Source organism: Halyomorpha halys, unplaced genomic scaffold (assembly GCF_000696795.3).
Source record: "Halyomorpha halys isolate HHAL.00 unplaced genomic scaffold, Hhal_1.1 Scaffold309.1, whole genome shotgun sequence".
Classification (NCBI taxonomy): Eukaryota; Metazoa; Arthropoda; class Insecta; order Hemiptera; family Pentatomidae; genus Halyomorpha; species Halyomorpha halys.
This window is the reverse complement of record NW_027115271.1, coordinates 192,239-208,308: the sequence shown is the minus strand read 5'-3', so window position 1 is coordinate 208,308 and position 16,070 is coordinate 192,239. Positions and strand designations below refer to the sequence as shown.

Here is a 16,070-nt window from a genome sequence, read left to right as displayed (position 1 = left end):
GATTCACTATGTTAATGTAAAATTAAATAGTATGTAATATCAGAAAGGTTTTATCCTCATTGAAATAGTCTCACAGGGCTTAAATGGGGAATTTAAAAAAAAAAATGTATTTAGTATTCCCTCTTGATTGCTTATTTTTATAAAATGTAAATAGAAACGAGATTAAATGCAGAGATAATTGTCATATTTAACAGCAATCTCTCGGCTTAATGGCTGGACCATAATTGATATTGGGAGCGTTTAATTAGAAAATTACTGATGATATCTCTTTGGAATTTGTATAATGACCATCCCTTTGAGAATAAAAGGACCATTTAATCTTTCTTGCGTGTGCCTAATATTTAAAAAAAAAAAAAGCTCCGAATTATTATCAGTGGTTTATTATTTGAATTTATTTATTATGACAGTAAATAAAAAATATGGTGTGTCCATTCAACATTATAATATCTGTATCTTCAATATTATGCAATGAAGATCTGTATAGAAAATATAATTATCAAGAATTTTGAAGACTGTAATTCCTAAACACTAATGATATAGATTGGTATGTTAGAAACATGTAATAAACCACCATTTCTAAACAATAATAATAATATAATTGATAATCTATTTTGAATTTATAATGAAATTTGACGGGTACGACGAGTTTCTAGGATTGTTTTGGCACTTGTAACTTTATTTTTTCTTCCTCGATCACAAATGTTCATTATTATAAATAATGAACTAAAATAAATATTAGAAGAAGACAGTTGATCGTATGAAGTAGATTGTAGAAAGCTAGTCCGAGTGGTCAATAAAGGTTCTAACATAATAGAAACAAATATTTAATGTTAACCAAGGTTTCGTCCCACTTTACAGGGGTTAGTCAAGGCTAAAAAAATAATGAAATAGTTAATAGAAGATACAAACATTGTATGAAGAAAGTCCAAAAAGTGAATTTATATATATAAAAAGAAAGCTAAAAATTATCCAATTAAACAAAAGTCAGTGTAAATGAAAAATAGATCAAGTAAATCAAAGGTTAGGTGCAGGTAACACGAAACTAGAAAACCTAATAGAATATTATTTACAGTACAATATATATGCTAAAATATGAGCCCTAATAGAGCTCTTCACGTTCAATAGTAACCGAGATATAGCTTTGTAAAAAGTAATATTTCATAATTAAATAACGAAAAACCAGTAGTTTTTAAAATTAATTTTGGGAAATCTAAACTCAGGAACCCTTAATGTACAGATTTCTAATAGAACTTAAATTTTTATTTATTTATTTAATGTGATTTACAAATGTTCAAATAATAAATACAATAAGTAAATATGTGGTATGTTTCATTTACACTTGAAAATCTTGAGAAAGAACCACCCATCGGTGGTACTTCAAGTATTAATGTAAATTAGAAGGTCCCATGGCCATCTTATTTTCAGATGCCTCGAAGGATTATCAGGGATTGTTAAGGATGAGAGATTAAGAACTAATGGGTGGGTAAGGAGTTTGGAATGAAAAGACGCATATTTTTTTGGGCCAAATCTGCAACGAATGGGATGTTAAGGTCTTTGTGGGTGAGTTTATTTGTAACGTAATAAGGAGCATTAAGGATTTTACGTAGGATTTTGGATTGTTAGGATTGGATGCGGGATTTGATGGTTTGGTGGAGCCCCAGAGCTCAATTCCATATGTCCAAATTGGTCTGATTATCGTAGTGTATAATAATTTTTTGTACTGAATGAGAAGTTTAGAGCGTTTGTCAAGTAGGTGTTATGGCAATCGAAATCTACGAGCAGTTTCTTGTCGTTTCAGTCTTGTATTGTATTCCTAGTAAGTTTCTTGTCAAGATGGAGTCCTAAGTATGATATCTGATAAAATAAATTAAAAAAAAAAAAACAATAATTTCATGTTCAAATAAAATGTTTGATTTTTGAAAAAATGTATTTCAGGAACCAAAATACGTACATATGTTTGCCAGCACACAAAATAATGGTAATTTAACTTACTATAAATTAGTTTATGACACGTATCTTTGTAGGGGTAGTAGTTTTTAATTTTAGCAAATATCATGTACACTACAACTCATGCTAATAAAGGTCTCATAAGCAACTCCATAGCACGTTTAATTAGCTTTAATTTGAGTGCTTGAATACATCAGTAAGTATTATGGTTTTAGAGATGTAGATTTATCAAAATAAATTCACTAACCTTTGATTTCTTATTGCATTTTTTATGAAATTTTGCTTTTTAAAAAGCTTTATCTCGAAAACTATTGGACGTAAAGAGCTCTCTTAGAATAGAGGGCTCATATTTTAGAAAATTTACTCTACTTTAAATGATGTTCTATTAGATTTTCTAGTGATGTCGGCAGCTCCAATTGAAAAAAAAAATTATTTTTAATGGTTTTAAATAGCCGCCATTTTTTATTCCCCCTACCTATACTTGATAGACTCATGAATTTAATTAATGAAATAGTAATTACGTAACTAACTCTTTTAGGGCTCATATTTTAGCAAATTTGCTCATCTTTAAATGACGTTCTCTTAGGTTTTCTAATGTTGTTGGTTGTTTTTAAGAGATAGAGCTCCGAATGAAAAATTCATTTTTTTTATCGCTTTTAAACAGCCGCTATTTTTTATTCCCCCTACCTATACTTGGCAGACTCATCAATTTTGACTAGTAATTATACATAGTTTCCATTAATGTTGTCAAACATTGTGGTGAAATAACCGACTTTTTTCTCCTCTTGGGCTCTTGGACTATTCATTAACATTAAATACGTATCATGTCACTATGTCTCCTAAAGCAAATTTACTTGTATATATTTTTATACAGTTGTAAATAATAATAAATAAATTATTTAAAAAAAAAAAACATTAAATAGTTGCTTTTTAAAAAATTATGTCTCGTTATTAAATTATAATATTAAACACAAGTTAGTTTCTAGTGTTGTTGGTAGTAAGGATATTGAGCTCCGAATGAAAATTATTATTTTTTAATGTTTTGATACCACATCCATTTTTTATTCACCCTACCTATACTTGGCAGACCTATTAATTTTGACTAGTGATTATACATAGTTTTCATTAAAGAAAAAAAACTTATAATGACTGACTGTTGAACTCTTGTACTACCAGGATTTAGTTAAAATATTGAAATCAGGTTCAGATAGTTGAGGAAATAAATAAAAGATTTCTCGGTCATGCGTGTGATTTTGAGAAAAATCACAATTGGATTTAAATCGAATTTTTATTTTTTCATTTAGTTTATATTTAAAAATGGAAGAACCCACTAGTTTCTAACCTTGCTTCCTCTTCCATTCCTGGCAATCCTCCGAGGTGCCTGAAAAGAAGATGGCCTCGTGACCTTATATTGTAAACTGTTTTTAGAGTTCTACTACTGGGTAGTTTCTCTGCATCCTGTATCATATCATTATGCCATTATGATCAAATTTACTGTATTTTTTATACAGTTGTAAATATCAATAAATAAATTTAAAAAAAATAAAAATGGAAGAGCCTAGAAGCGGTTTATAGTGTTGCGTGTATTGTTGGTGTCGTGCAAGGGCCTCAACACCAATACTAAGAGACAATTGTTGCTGTATTGATTGTTCAGGTCACAGCTCGTCCCTACAAATCTATCACTATTGGTAAAAGCCAGACTAATATACGTTATCTATCTCTTATAAGTGCATTACATATAATATATATGGCATTTATATATTTATGTATGATCGATTGTTTGCTCTATTAGATAAAGTGCTGCCTTCGATAGATAAAAATAAACAAAATCGAAGTATTATTATTGCGGTTTTTCACTGTATAGTACATTAAAAAAATGCATGTTATTTAATCAATAAATAGCAGTAAAAAGACAGATTGCTTCATAATAATTCATGGTAAGCTCAATTTTGGACATTAAATATGATTACTGAATCCACACTTTATCTAAAATAGCAAATAATCGATCACATATACAATATATGTACATATATAAATGCCATATACATTATATCTTATCCACTTATAAGACATTGAAAAAGTATATATAGGCTTGGTTCTTACTAATAGTGTTAGTAATACCAACACTATGTATAATGATCAAATAAGTTTTTAAAATATATAAAAAGATCGTTCAGTATGATAATATAATGAATATTTTTTTATTTGTCGGGGGTTTGTTTATTTATTTTGGTTATAATTAATATTAACATTATGCATAATATTCAATTATTCACTTTTACTATGACTCACATGCTCAATTCATTTTTAAATACTTTAGCATAAAGATTTATATTTAACACTTCTTATGTCAATCCCAATCAATCAATAGTATACTATCGTTTTATTTTATATGGAGGCTTAGAAACAGTACTTCTTTATTTGTATATCGAAAAATATTTTTTTTTTAATTAGGTGTTAATATTTGAGGAGAAGATGGTCGAAGTTGCGGTTCGCAATGATACATAAATAAACAAAAATTAATAATTTATCCCAACTTTTTGAACTGAATTACAGGACTTCATAAAAAACAAAACAAGAAAAACAAACAAAATATTTTTTTTATAATTTATTTTGTATGATTCTTGTCTCTGCAATATTATATTTTATTTTCCAGTTACTATTAATTTATTGTAATGTATATTTCCAATTTAGTTTGTTATTATTTCCTTTTTAATTTTATTTTTCTCTGAATTAAGGTTGTTATCTCGTTTTCTTTTTCTACTGTACTTAGGCCAAAACGTTGGCACAAATAAATAAGTTTGCTTATCTGTGATCTTTGCTGATCATACCTCCGACCATCTAATTTTTTTTCAATTAAACCCTTTAATTGTTTTAATATCTGAAAACAAGATAATCTTGAATAGTTACGTGAATTACCTAATTTTCTATTTATTTTGATATTATATGAATATAATAAATTTCGTGTTTAAATTATAAAATAGTTATAAAGGTAACTAATATTTAAGGACATTTGTCTTTTCATTATCACTATTAATTAAATATTAATACAGCTCTGGCTATTTTTAGTTTCAGTTACCCATCAAGAAAAAAAGTCTTAAATTTGAATAATTCTGAACAACATACGTAATGAAGACATTATTTTAAAAATAAAATTTTAAATATATTTTGTATTCGTTTTTTTGTATAACTAGTAACGAAAGTAATTTTTAAATGATCCTAAATATCATACAATTTTGAATTTGTAATAAATTCAATTTTTAAAAAATTATCTATAGTGTATTTAGATGAGTGTGGATAGATAAATAAACATATTTCGCACGGTTTTATAAAATCAGTGTTAATTATATAAATGTATAAAATGAAAAAGAGCGAAACTAATTCGTTTTATTTTCCTTAACTTTACGTTTACAGATTCTTTTATATTTAATATTTTTATTGTGCAATATTAAATTATGTCCTATATTTATTGACGATGGTAAAAGGGGTCATACAGCTCATTTACACCATATTTATAAATATATAAATTAAATGATAACAAAATGAGAAATAGAAAAAAAAATAACAATACTAATAAAGAAAAAAGTAAAACTCGAAGTAAAACTAATTTTATAATTAGTAAAGGCAAGTACTAGTTTCAATTGTGCTAATCAAACTTAATAAATATCTTGCGACTTCTCCAATCAGTTGATTGCAAAAATATTTAAATTTTCATTTCTAGTATTACTGTTGAATTGTGTATTTTCAATTATAATTTTTTAAGGTAGTTTTTGGTTTTTCTAAACAACGCTAATTTTTTAAAAAAAATTATTATTAATTTTAATGAGTCATGAACTAGGGACTCATTAAACAGTACTACTCATGAACAGTACTTCCTTGCAATGTACTGCCCGCCAGACCATATTTTATTAATTAAAATAACATTATTAAGTTAGAAAAAAATTGATATTCTAAAATTGAAGTATTTATAAGTCCTTTAAAAAACAATCAGTATATAAGTAATTTTTATTTTATTTCGGATAGAATTCGGAATTATAAATTGTTTGAGAAATTCATAATTCTGCCAATTGAATATTTCAGGTATGGCAACCCACATAAATTATTTTTTGAATTATCCTGCATTTTTTAAAATATTTATTTTTCTGCTGAATTGTTTATTTTTTAATATTATAATTTTTCTCTTTATGAACAACGTGGGATAGAATTTGGTTACTGGCAGAGCTTAAAGTGCATACAGCAAAAAAAAATAAAAATAAAATAAAAATTAACAATTAAATGAGGAATAAATACTTACTCATATGCATATCTTTACAGCCATTTAATATAAACCGTCTCCATAACAGCTAATTAAAATATTTTTTTATTTTTTATAATTTAAAATTAGAATTTGTTAATAAAAACTATTCGGAGCTCTCAGGATACGCATTCAGGCAGTGCAGGTTGCATAGCAAAATGTGGCAGGCGTTAAATCCTGATTACAGACATTTAAATTTTTTTTATCTATGATTCCATCGATTATCAATTTCATTGAATTATCTATTATAATATTAATAAATTGATTTAATTTATTTCTTTAAAAAACAAATAGTTCAAATTTTTCATTATAGCTCTTAGTATATTTATTCAAATTATTATTGTACTTTGTTATTCTGTTGATTTGTAATAGGAATATAAATATAATTTAAATGAAAGGCTGAAACGATGGAGTTTAAGATAATACATTGTTGAGATCAAATGTAAGTTTTTTTTTAACTACTGAACAATTTTATTTCAAACGAGAAATTTCATTACATATAAATGCATAATATAAATAAACTGCAAATGTGTGAATAAATGGACTTATTTTCATGAATTAAGTCCAATGAATTTCCAATTGCTTGAGTTAAGACCCATAAATACTACCTTTCTGTTTTGAAATATAAAAATTATTGAATAATTAACTTGATTTTTATTTTATAAAAGTTGTGTCGATATGTTTAAATTAATTTATTAAAATTTTAAAATTGTGTTTATTGAAATCAAATATCTACATGTAGAGTTCCATGAGACACACGCGTATTATATTACAATAAAATAATTGTTTTAATTTGTGAGTGGCGGGGATCAGTGGTAAGCTGAGTTAATTAATTATTTATTCTGTAACTGTAGCTGTGAGTCAACCTTGTGGGTTCAGGAGTCCTCCGACTCATAAAGTTGGCACCCTTGATTGTGGATAAATTTGGCGGTCGAGCGTGATTCTGACCAAATCACCTCCTTGCACAACCTTAGTCTAAGTAACAGTACTTCCTTACAAAGTACTGCACGCTTAACCTTCATGGGCTGTAATGGTATATAATATGTATATATACATAGCATATAGGCAGCCTTTATTTTACATCCCTTCGATCTCTCAATGCCACGACGTTGAACTACCCGCACCCATCCCACTCCCGCCCTCCGTGGTTGTCTTACCTGTCAAACAGACAATTACGGCGATTAGGTTGGCCGATGTACGACATGTCATAATCTTACAGAAGATCAGAACAAAAAAAAGACAATCCTACCCGACCGGACCCGTCCCACTAAAACCCCGAAGGAGGGACGGTTCTACATCACTTTTGAAATATTTGCTTAAAACGTAAAGATGAAACTTAAGATATTTAAATCAAGCAATATTTAAAAAGAAATAGGAAAAACTGAAGTAATAAGAGTAGTGTTTCTTTCGAATGACTAATCTATTAATGTTTCCTATAAAATTTATTATATTGACAATTATTAATTTAATTAATTATAATTATTATGTATAAATACACTAATCTAGACCAAAACATGAATGAAATGTAGCTATAAGGATCTTTGCCGTCAAAGAATGTTGAACAGCAGCTGCTAATTAGGGAACGAGGCACTTAAAGTGTATAGCGCCCTCACTCGCCATATTTTAGCATCAACCTACCCTTAATAATTCACCCCCTTTTCCCATTAGTGGAGAAATTCAATCTTTTCCTGTAACGTCTGAGCTTCAGCTTCTGTGTGTGTGTGTGTACATTGTTTTTCCTCCTTTTGTTGTGACTTTTTGTTAGTTTAATAGTACCTTTTAAAATTCTGTTTGTTTTAAATAGTGTTTAAGATAGTTAACTTTTTTATTGCTATCTTATTTATCTATTTTCTTAACTATTAGTACATTTCATTTTACTATTCTTCTGAGTTATCGTTTCAAACTTAATTGAAAATTTTTACTTATTTTATTTTTATTATCTATTTTGTACATTCATTAAAAAAAAAAAATATGTACCACTGCAATGGAATAAAAGGGGTGCACTATTTAGTTAGGTAGTACTCTTACTAGAACCAACGGCTGTTGAAGGAGGTGATTTGGTCAGAATCATGTTCGACCGCCAGAGTTTTAGGGCCGTTTTTAGCTGAGCCAACCTCACGACTGCTGCGGCGCCGGTCCGAATCCGGTGGGAGGAATCAACTCAAATTTTTCCGTTGGTCCCACGAAATGAAAACTTGACCCCCCATCATGGATAGAATATGTTGGTTACCTCTAGATAACCCTCGTATGTTAGAAATTACTAGGAAGGGTTAAATAGAAGGATAAAAAGAAAAAAAAAAGATTTTTACTAAATTAAGAATACCCACTTCATGAGGTCGGTTGGCCCCCCAAGGGCTTTCGAACTTACAGAATTGACTCATGGCTGCAGTGAAACAGAAAATATTACATTTAATAATAATACTTTACGACATACTAATACATCCATTGATTTTACTTTTTTACCTCTGTTTTCTTTTGTTTAATTGTATGTTATTTAGTTATGTAGTTAATCCGATGAGTGATATTTTATGTTGTGTCTATATTTGTATATGCTAATGAAAAAAACAGTTATATATAGCATAGTTATAGTTAAAATGCTCTTCAATATAATTTGGTAGATGTTTAAAAAAATCATTTCGTTTTTGTTTGTTGTTTCGTACAGTCGAGTTGTGAATTACATTTTTAGGTGAGTATATGCCTGGTATGTGACAGCAACTTCTTGGATAAAATCGAATGCCAATTTAAGAAATAGATTTTTCACTTTTTTTTTTTTTTTGTATTTTCTTGAAAATTAATTTAATTGTTTGTTTATGCATTGTTTTAATTGTATTTTTTTAGATTCACTATGTTAATGTAAAATTAAATAGTATGTAATATCAGAAAGGTTTTATCCTCATTGAAATAGTCTCACAGGGCTTAAATGGGGAATTTAAAAAAAAAAATCTTTCCCTAACGTACCTTTAATTTTGTTTATTTAAAAAAAATTAACAGTTCTTATTGTTTCCATCAATAAATTATAGATTAATACAAATTTTTAATTAACTTTATGAACAAATGTAGGAGAAAAAAAGACACCTCCGAGCTCTTTAGCATTGTAATTGTATGTTTATGTCTTTGTTTTTTTTCATCTTTCTTTTGTTTGTTTTTTTATAATATTATTATTTTTTTTCCTTAAAGTAATATTTTCTACTGGAAGAGTTTTTTTTAGAAACTAATTAGAAACGATGAATGAATAATACTCTTCCTTGTTTAAGTTATATTTTAGATCATTACAATGAAAGCAACGTTTCGGTGTGTCACCCATCTTCAGGTTACAACATTTACATTAATCATCTTATTTATTAAATTTATTTATAAACTAATTACCTGATTAACATATCTATCTAATACATAAGTTACTCCTTATTAGTCTCATCTAGCTAATATTAACATATTAATTGTGACTGAGTAAAATTTTCTTTAATAATTAACTATTGCATTTTATAACAAAGGAGAAATAATTCCCTATAAATAATTATTATCATAGGTTAACTATGATAACAACTAGATAGAATCAAACCAATATTATTTTTTCCTTGTATTATTTCATCTAATTCTTGCTCAGTATTATCTTAAACATTTTAAATATAGAAAAAATATATAAATATAAAAAAATTTGTTTTTTAATGTAGAAATGGAAAAAAAAAAATCTTTCTGCTATTTATATATTTTATAAAGGAGGTACGAAACGAAAAACAAAAAAAATAAAAATTCTGCATATGGTATACTCAATATACATACATAAAAAAATAAATGGATTTAAATAAAAGTAAGAAATATATAAGTCATAAATAAAACTAGTTATGAATATTTAAAAATAAAGAGTAATAGATAAAAAAATAAAATATAATGAATAAAAAATTTAAAATATTTGCTGATTTACGTTTTATGAGATGGAATTCATGCATTGGGCTGCAGTACTGTAACCATTTAGTTTTATGTATTAATCGATTTTTTTTTTTTAGTTAAATTACTTTTCCTGGTTTCCGTTGAATTAGAAAGTCGTTTATTTGTTCTAATGAAAAATTTAATTTTACATTCCATTTATGAATACCTTAACGCGTGGCTTATTAATTATTAATTAAATCTCCCTAATAACCTCTCCCCGCTAAGTGAGCTATAGAAGGTGCGAATTGAAAAAGAAAAAAAAATTCTGGAAAGGAGTCATCATTTTAAAAGAAGTGCTTCTATTCAGAGCCTACTATTCGCCGAAAAACCCGGCTACGGGTCGAGAGTAATTTTTAAGCCGTATTTTTTAAAAGCCTCGCTAAAGAGAAACGAACAAAAAAAAAATAGAAAAAGAAGGAAACTCTGGAAGGCAAAAGAGTGGAGTGAAACAGTGGAGAGCTACTCCATCAGGGGACGAGGAAAAAATAAGCCAGCTGTTTATAATTTAAAGGTTGACCCCGGCAGAAGTAGAGAAAATGGCGGGTCTGATGAAGGAGGCGAAAGAAAGGAACGGAAAAAAGAAAAAGGATGAAAAAAGAATTGCCCCGGGACGCTCCTGGATTGAAACGGAGTAATGAAGCGACCTCTCTGGGTTAGTGGTGTTAGCAGGTCTTCGCTAATTGGAACTGCAACTTGAGGGCCTAGCGTTTTCAAAACATCTCTTAGCGTTTTTTTTTTTTTTTGGTAGGCCACATCTTGGCTCTGAAATCTATCCTGCCATCAAATAGTTGGAGAGTTTCAAAAGCTCTTACTATAATATGGGGTCGTTACCCGCCTCCAAAATCCCAGTCCTTTCAGGAATATTCTCAGAAACTTAAAAAGGATCGTTTCCTGGAATGGACTTTATACGACTCAAATTCATTCCAGTTATCATTTTCCGTATATCTTCTTTCAAATAGAACTTAATACTCCACTGCATGGCAGACTATGGGCAATAATGATATATTTATATGTTTTCGGGGTATTTCCCATACAAACGGATTTAAGCAGGTACAATAAATAGCTAACATATATAAATATTTATATTAAACAATAATAACAACTGGTACGCACATCATACAACTTATACATAACGAAATAACGTGTTGAAAGTAATCCCAATTAGATTGTACAAGAGCCCAAGAGGAGAAAAAAGTCTGTTACTTCATTCAGTAGTCTTACAAAAAAGTCTGTAAAGCTATCATCTTGAACAGCCCTGAAGAAGCTCTACAAAATGGGGCAAAACGTCGGATAAAAAATAGTTGAAAACTATTTTTTTTAATATAAGAAGATAGTTAGGATTGCGGTAAAAAAAAAAGAAGAAATAGTTTTAACTGTTTAATGTTAAAACTGTTTTAATGTCCGACGTTTCACTCCACTTTGCAGGGCTTCATCAGGGCTAAAAAGATACAAAAAAAAACTGAGAATATTACAACAATAAGATACAATAAGGTAATTTAAGCTAGGATAAATATTATGTAAAAATAAAGTGATAATAAATTACATATAAATAAAAGGAAGGAGGACATAAAATATATATTTATGTAATAAATATTTTAATATATTTTGACATAAAATATATTTAATACTATTTTATGTCTTCCTTCCTTTTAATTATATGTAATGTCTTATCACTTTTTTTTATCCAATATTTATCCTAGCTTAAATTACCTTATTGTATCTTATTGTTGTAATATTCTCAGTTTTTTTTGTTTTGTTTACCGCAACTCATATTTGAATTTACCCATATCTTTTTTACCATCTTCCTATATTTAAATTTTTAGGTCAACTATATATACATATTTAAATATTTTTGTTTTACTATTACCTATCGGACTACCTTCTTCATATTTAGTTAAAAAATATAATTTTCATTCGGAACTCTATATTGTTAAAACTTCTTACAACACTAGAAAACCTAACAGAACAACATTTAAAATAGAGTAAATTTACTGAAATATGAGCCCTAACAGTTTACTTTCAATAGTTCCTAAGATGCAGTTTATTTAAAAGCAATATTTTATAAAAAATGTATTGAAAAATCAGTAGTTAGAATTTACTGAATTTACTGTTAGAAATTATCTGTCAGGAACCATGAGACATTCAGATGTCTATTAGCACTCAAATCAAAGCTAGTTTAATAGGCTATAAAGTTATAGCACTATAACTATACGACTCAAATTAAAGCTAGTTGTATATGCTATAAAGTAGTTTATTACGTGTATCTTCGTAGGAGTAGTAGATTTCATATTTTATTATTTAAATATTTATGCATTAGAGGTAATAAAAAGTTAGTAAAAGTTTTATTTTATTTTTATCTTTGATAAGACTTAATTGAGTGCTGTATCTATGGACCAAAAAAAAGGGCCATATAACCGAAATTTTTTAATTACTTTTTATCTTATATTAAAAACCTAATTTTTTCCTTATTACAATTATCATATGATCAAATTATCACAGAAAGCGACCATTTAATATTAAATAAACTAGTTTTTAAAATGTAAATTAAATTTTTAAGAAATATATAATTTGACCTTATATGTTATTAAATTAACGATCAAAACTCTTTTTTTTAAAATTATATTTAGGACCAGAAAAGTATTAAAGTTTAATTAAAAATAAATGTTGGACACGATCCCCCCCCCCAAATTGTAATAAAGTGAGGTATAAAACGGGCTAATTAAATTCTTCGAATTCACCGAATGAAAGAGAATTTTAATTGCAGTATTTGACCAAATTGGTTACGTTCATCAGTGATGTAAATTGTAAAGGTGTCAGTTCAGGTTCTTATTTTCCCAGTATAAACTGTTTCATATTTTAATATTAAAAAAAGTCTGTTATTAAAATACTTACTTTTTGTTTACCTCATTAATCATTTAGATTAACGTTTTCCAATTGCTGAACATGAAGAGATCCGTGAAATATAACTAATATCTGGAAAATATTTCTGCAATTCCACATAAAATTAATTTTATTAATTATTCGAATCGCCTCTAGAATGAAACGTTATTGATAAAATATTAATCAGAGTTTGGCAGCAATCAGTACATGAGTAATTAAATTTTACCTTCAATTACAGGGCTCAGTTTCACAATAATTTTTCTAAAATAGCCGACAAATGCTCCAAAATATATAATAAATTAGTGGCTTTAAAGAACAATTACAATGAAATAGGTGTAAGATACAATTAAATTACTGTAATTGTGTAAAAGTAATTACAATTAAATCTTGATGGAAAGTAATTGCCGTTACAATTACATGTAATTAATGTAATATGTGAATTTCGTTTATTTCAACATATTTATTATTGCCTCTTCAAACTTACGTTACCCTATTTCTGGTAATTTTTTTCCCTTGAGAAAAAAACATTTTTATGGATTAAATACACTTGACTCACGTAAGAAAAATCCTTACAACATAAATATAAGAGGCCTGGACGATTCCCCAGAGCTGCTAGGGAGATGGAGGGGGCGAAGTATGGAAGGAAAAGACTGTGAACTACAGATTCCAGGAAGATGGGAACCACAGTCTTTCTCTAGCAGCTTCCAGACCTGAAAAACAATTTACCTGACTAATAGGTACATACAAGTGACCTGATTAATAGGAAAATAATAAGCTTAATTATTATAGCGAAAGAATCATTAATGGGCTCCAGTTATGGTGAGGTTTTCTAAAATGCGTTATAAAAGTTCTGGGCATTTAATTTTATATTTATATTTCCACATAAATTCCAGGTCACTGTTTGCTCTGTGAGTTTCAAGAGATTCCAAATCCAATTGTTTCAACAAAACCTGATGTTCAATTTCGAAAGTGGAATTTGATTTTTATTTAAGAAATCTTAAATTTCTATTTAACATTTTTTCTTACTTTTTACTTATATATATTTTTCTTTCCATATTTCAATTTTTAAATTATTAATAACTCATATATTTATACTTCTTTGCATTATATAACTTCATTTTTATTTTATTTTTTTTAATTATGCTATTTTACCCACTTTTTCAATTACCTATGTATACATTTTATTTCCCACTTCTTTCATCACTTCATTTTATTAATTCTATTCTGTAAAATTATTCATTTTATGTCATTCTGTTTATATTTTCTATAATTATTGTGGTAGTTATCTTGTTCTGTTCTTAGCACTGAAGAGGCTAGAAACTCTAGCCGAAACGTTGGCACAATTAAATAGGTTACACCAAATTATTTGTGTTTCATTTTGCCCGCACCTACAACCATCTTCTCCTCGTATTTTTTTCTTAGTTTCCAATTTTCTGAACAGAATTAATAAATTTAATAAGGAATTTTATTTTGGGAATCTCTTTTAGATTTGCCAGATTTTCTTCTTGGTTACAGTTGTCATGTCTTTCAAATCCCAAACTCTCCGATGTCCCTCGCTATCAGATCTCCGGCGATCCTCTTCCATTCCTGTTCTGGTAAACAGAGCGGTTATCCTCCATCTGTTGTAAATCGTCGTGGTGGCCGTTCCATCCGGATAAGGCTCCGTTAGTGTCGCTCGTACTTTAGCTCCCAACTGCTCGATCCCATCTCCTCCTCCCGCCTCCCAAATTGCTCCAGGCTCTTAAGATCCCTCCTCGGAGGATCGCAAACCTTTCCGTCCAACGGAATTGAACCGCACCTCTTTTGTGTGTGCGGGTGTGGGATTAGAAGTAGCATTGGAAAACTTAAGGTTCTTATTCGATTTAATTTCAGGAGGCCCGATGCTTTGCATTGTATTGGAGTACAACAGTACAGGTACTTAAGTGTCCTAATTGAAAATATTAATCACGGATCTAATATAAAAGAAAAAAAATACCCTAGAAAGGGTAAGATTTTTTATAATATGTAGATGGTAAACTAATAGAAACATCTGATCTCATATTTAATATTACAATTACTTGGAATCCACACACAAGACTGAAACGACAAGAAACTGCTCGTAGATTCCGATTGCTACAACACTTACTTGACAAACGCTCTAAACTTCCTATTCACTTCAAAAAATTAGTATACACTACAATAATGAGACCAATTTGGATATATGGAATTGAGCTCTGGGGCTCCACCAAACCATCGAATTCTTCCTGCATCCAATCCTTACAATCCAAAATCCTACGTAAAATCCTTGATGCTCCTTATTACGTCACAAATAAACTCATTCACAAAGACCTTAACATTCCTTTCGTTGCAGATTTTACTCAAAACAGATATGCGTCTTTTCATTCCAAACTCCTTAAATATTCTAACCCATTAATTCTTAATCTTTCATCGTTAACAATCCCTGATAATCCTCCGAGACGTCTGAGAAGAAGATGGCCACGGGACCTTCTAACTTAAATTAATGTTTGAAGTACCACCAATGGGTGGTTCCTTCCCAAGATTTTCAAGTGTACATGAAACATACTACATATTTACCTATTGTATTATTTTGTACAGTTGTAAATTACATTAAATAAATAATTAAAAAAAATATTACAATAAGTATGTATTGTATGTCAATTTGTAGGAGACTACTCCCTAAAATTGGTTATAAATCTGGTTAAGAGATAGGTGTAAAAGGTATAAGAGATAGGTGAAGTAGTATTTACTTCACCTATCTCTCCTATGTTTTACGCTTACCTCTTTACCAGATTTATAACTAATTTTAATGAGTAGTCTCCGACAATTAATTGGTCTAGATCTTTAATTAGAATTTTTATTAAACCTGGTTAATTCTTTTTTATATAAAATGTTTTATCTTGTTTTTTTCATTTAGCTCTGACGAAGCCCTACAAAGTTGGTGCAAATAGTTTTCCCAAAATATATTCACCAACATCTGATTTTTCGTTATGAAATGTTTTTTTATAAAATGGTATACTTTTAT

The 16,070-nt window shown here is 28.5% G+C and overlaps 1 protein-coding gene across 3 annotated transcripts in view; it reads left to right on the top strand.

Annotated features, from left to right (window-relative positions):
* Reph (Regulator of eph expression) overlaps nucleotides 1-16,070 on the top strand; it is a 349,319-nt gene that overhangs the window by 305,150 nt on the left and 28,099 nt on the right. Inside the window, exon 5 of one of the 3 annotated variants that reach the window (XM_067052353.1) lies at nucleotides 5,017-5,084. The exons of the other annotated variants lie outside the window; for them this stretch is intronic. Within the exon in view, the coding sequence (XP_066908454.1) occupies nucleotides 5,017-5,058 (42 nt within the window). The 3' untranslated portion in view covers nucleotides 5,059-5,084. Of the gene's footprint in view, nucleotides 1-5,016; nucleotides 5,085-16,070 lie in introns of those variants that run through there. 3 annotated transcript variants of the gene reach the window in all.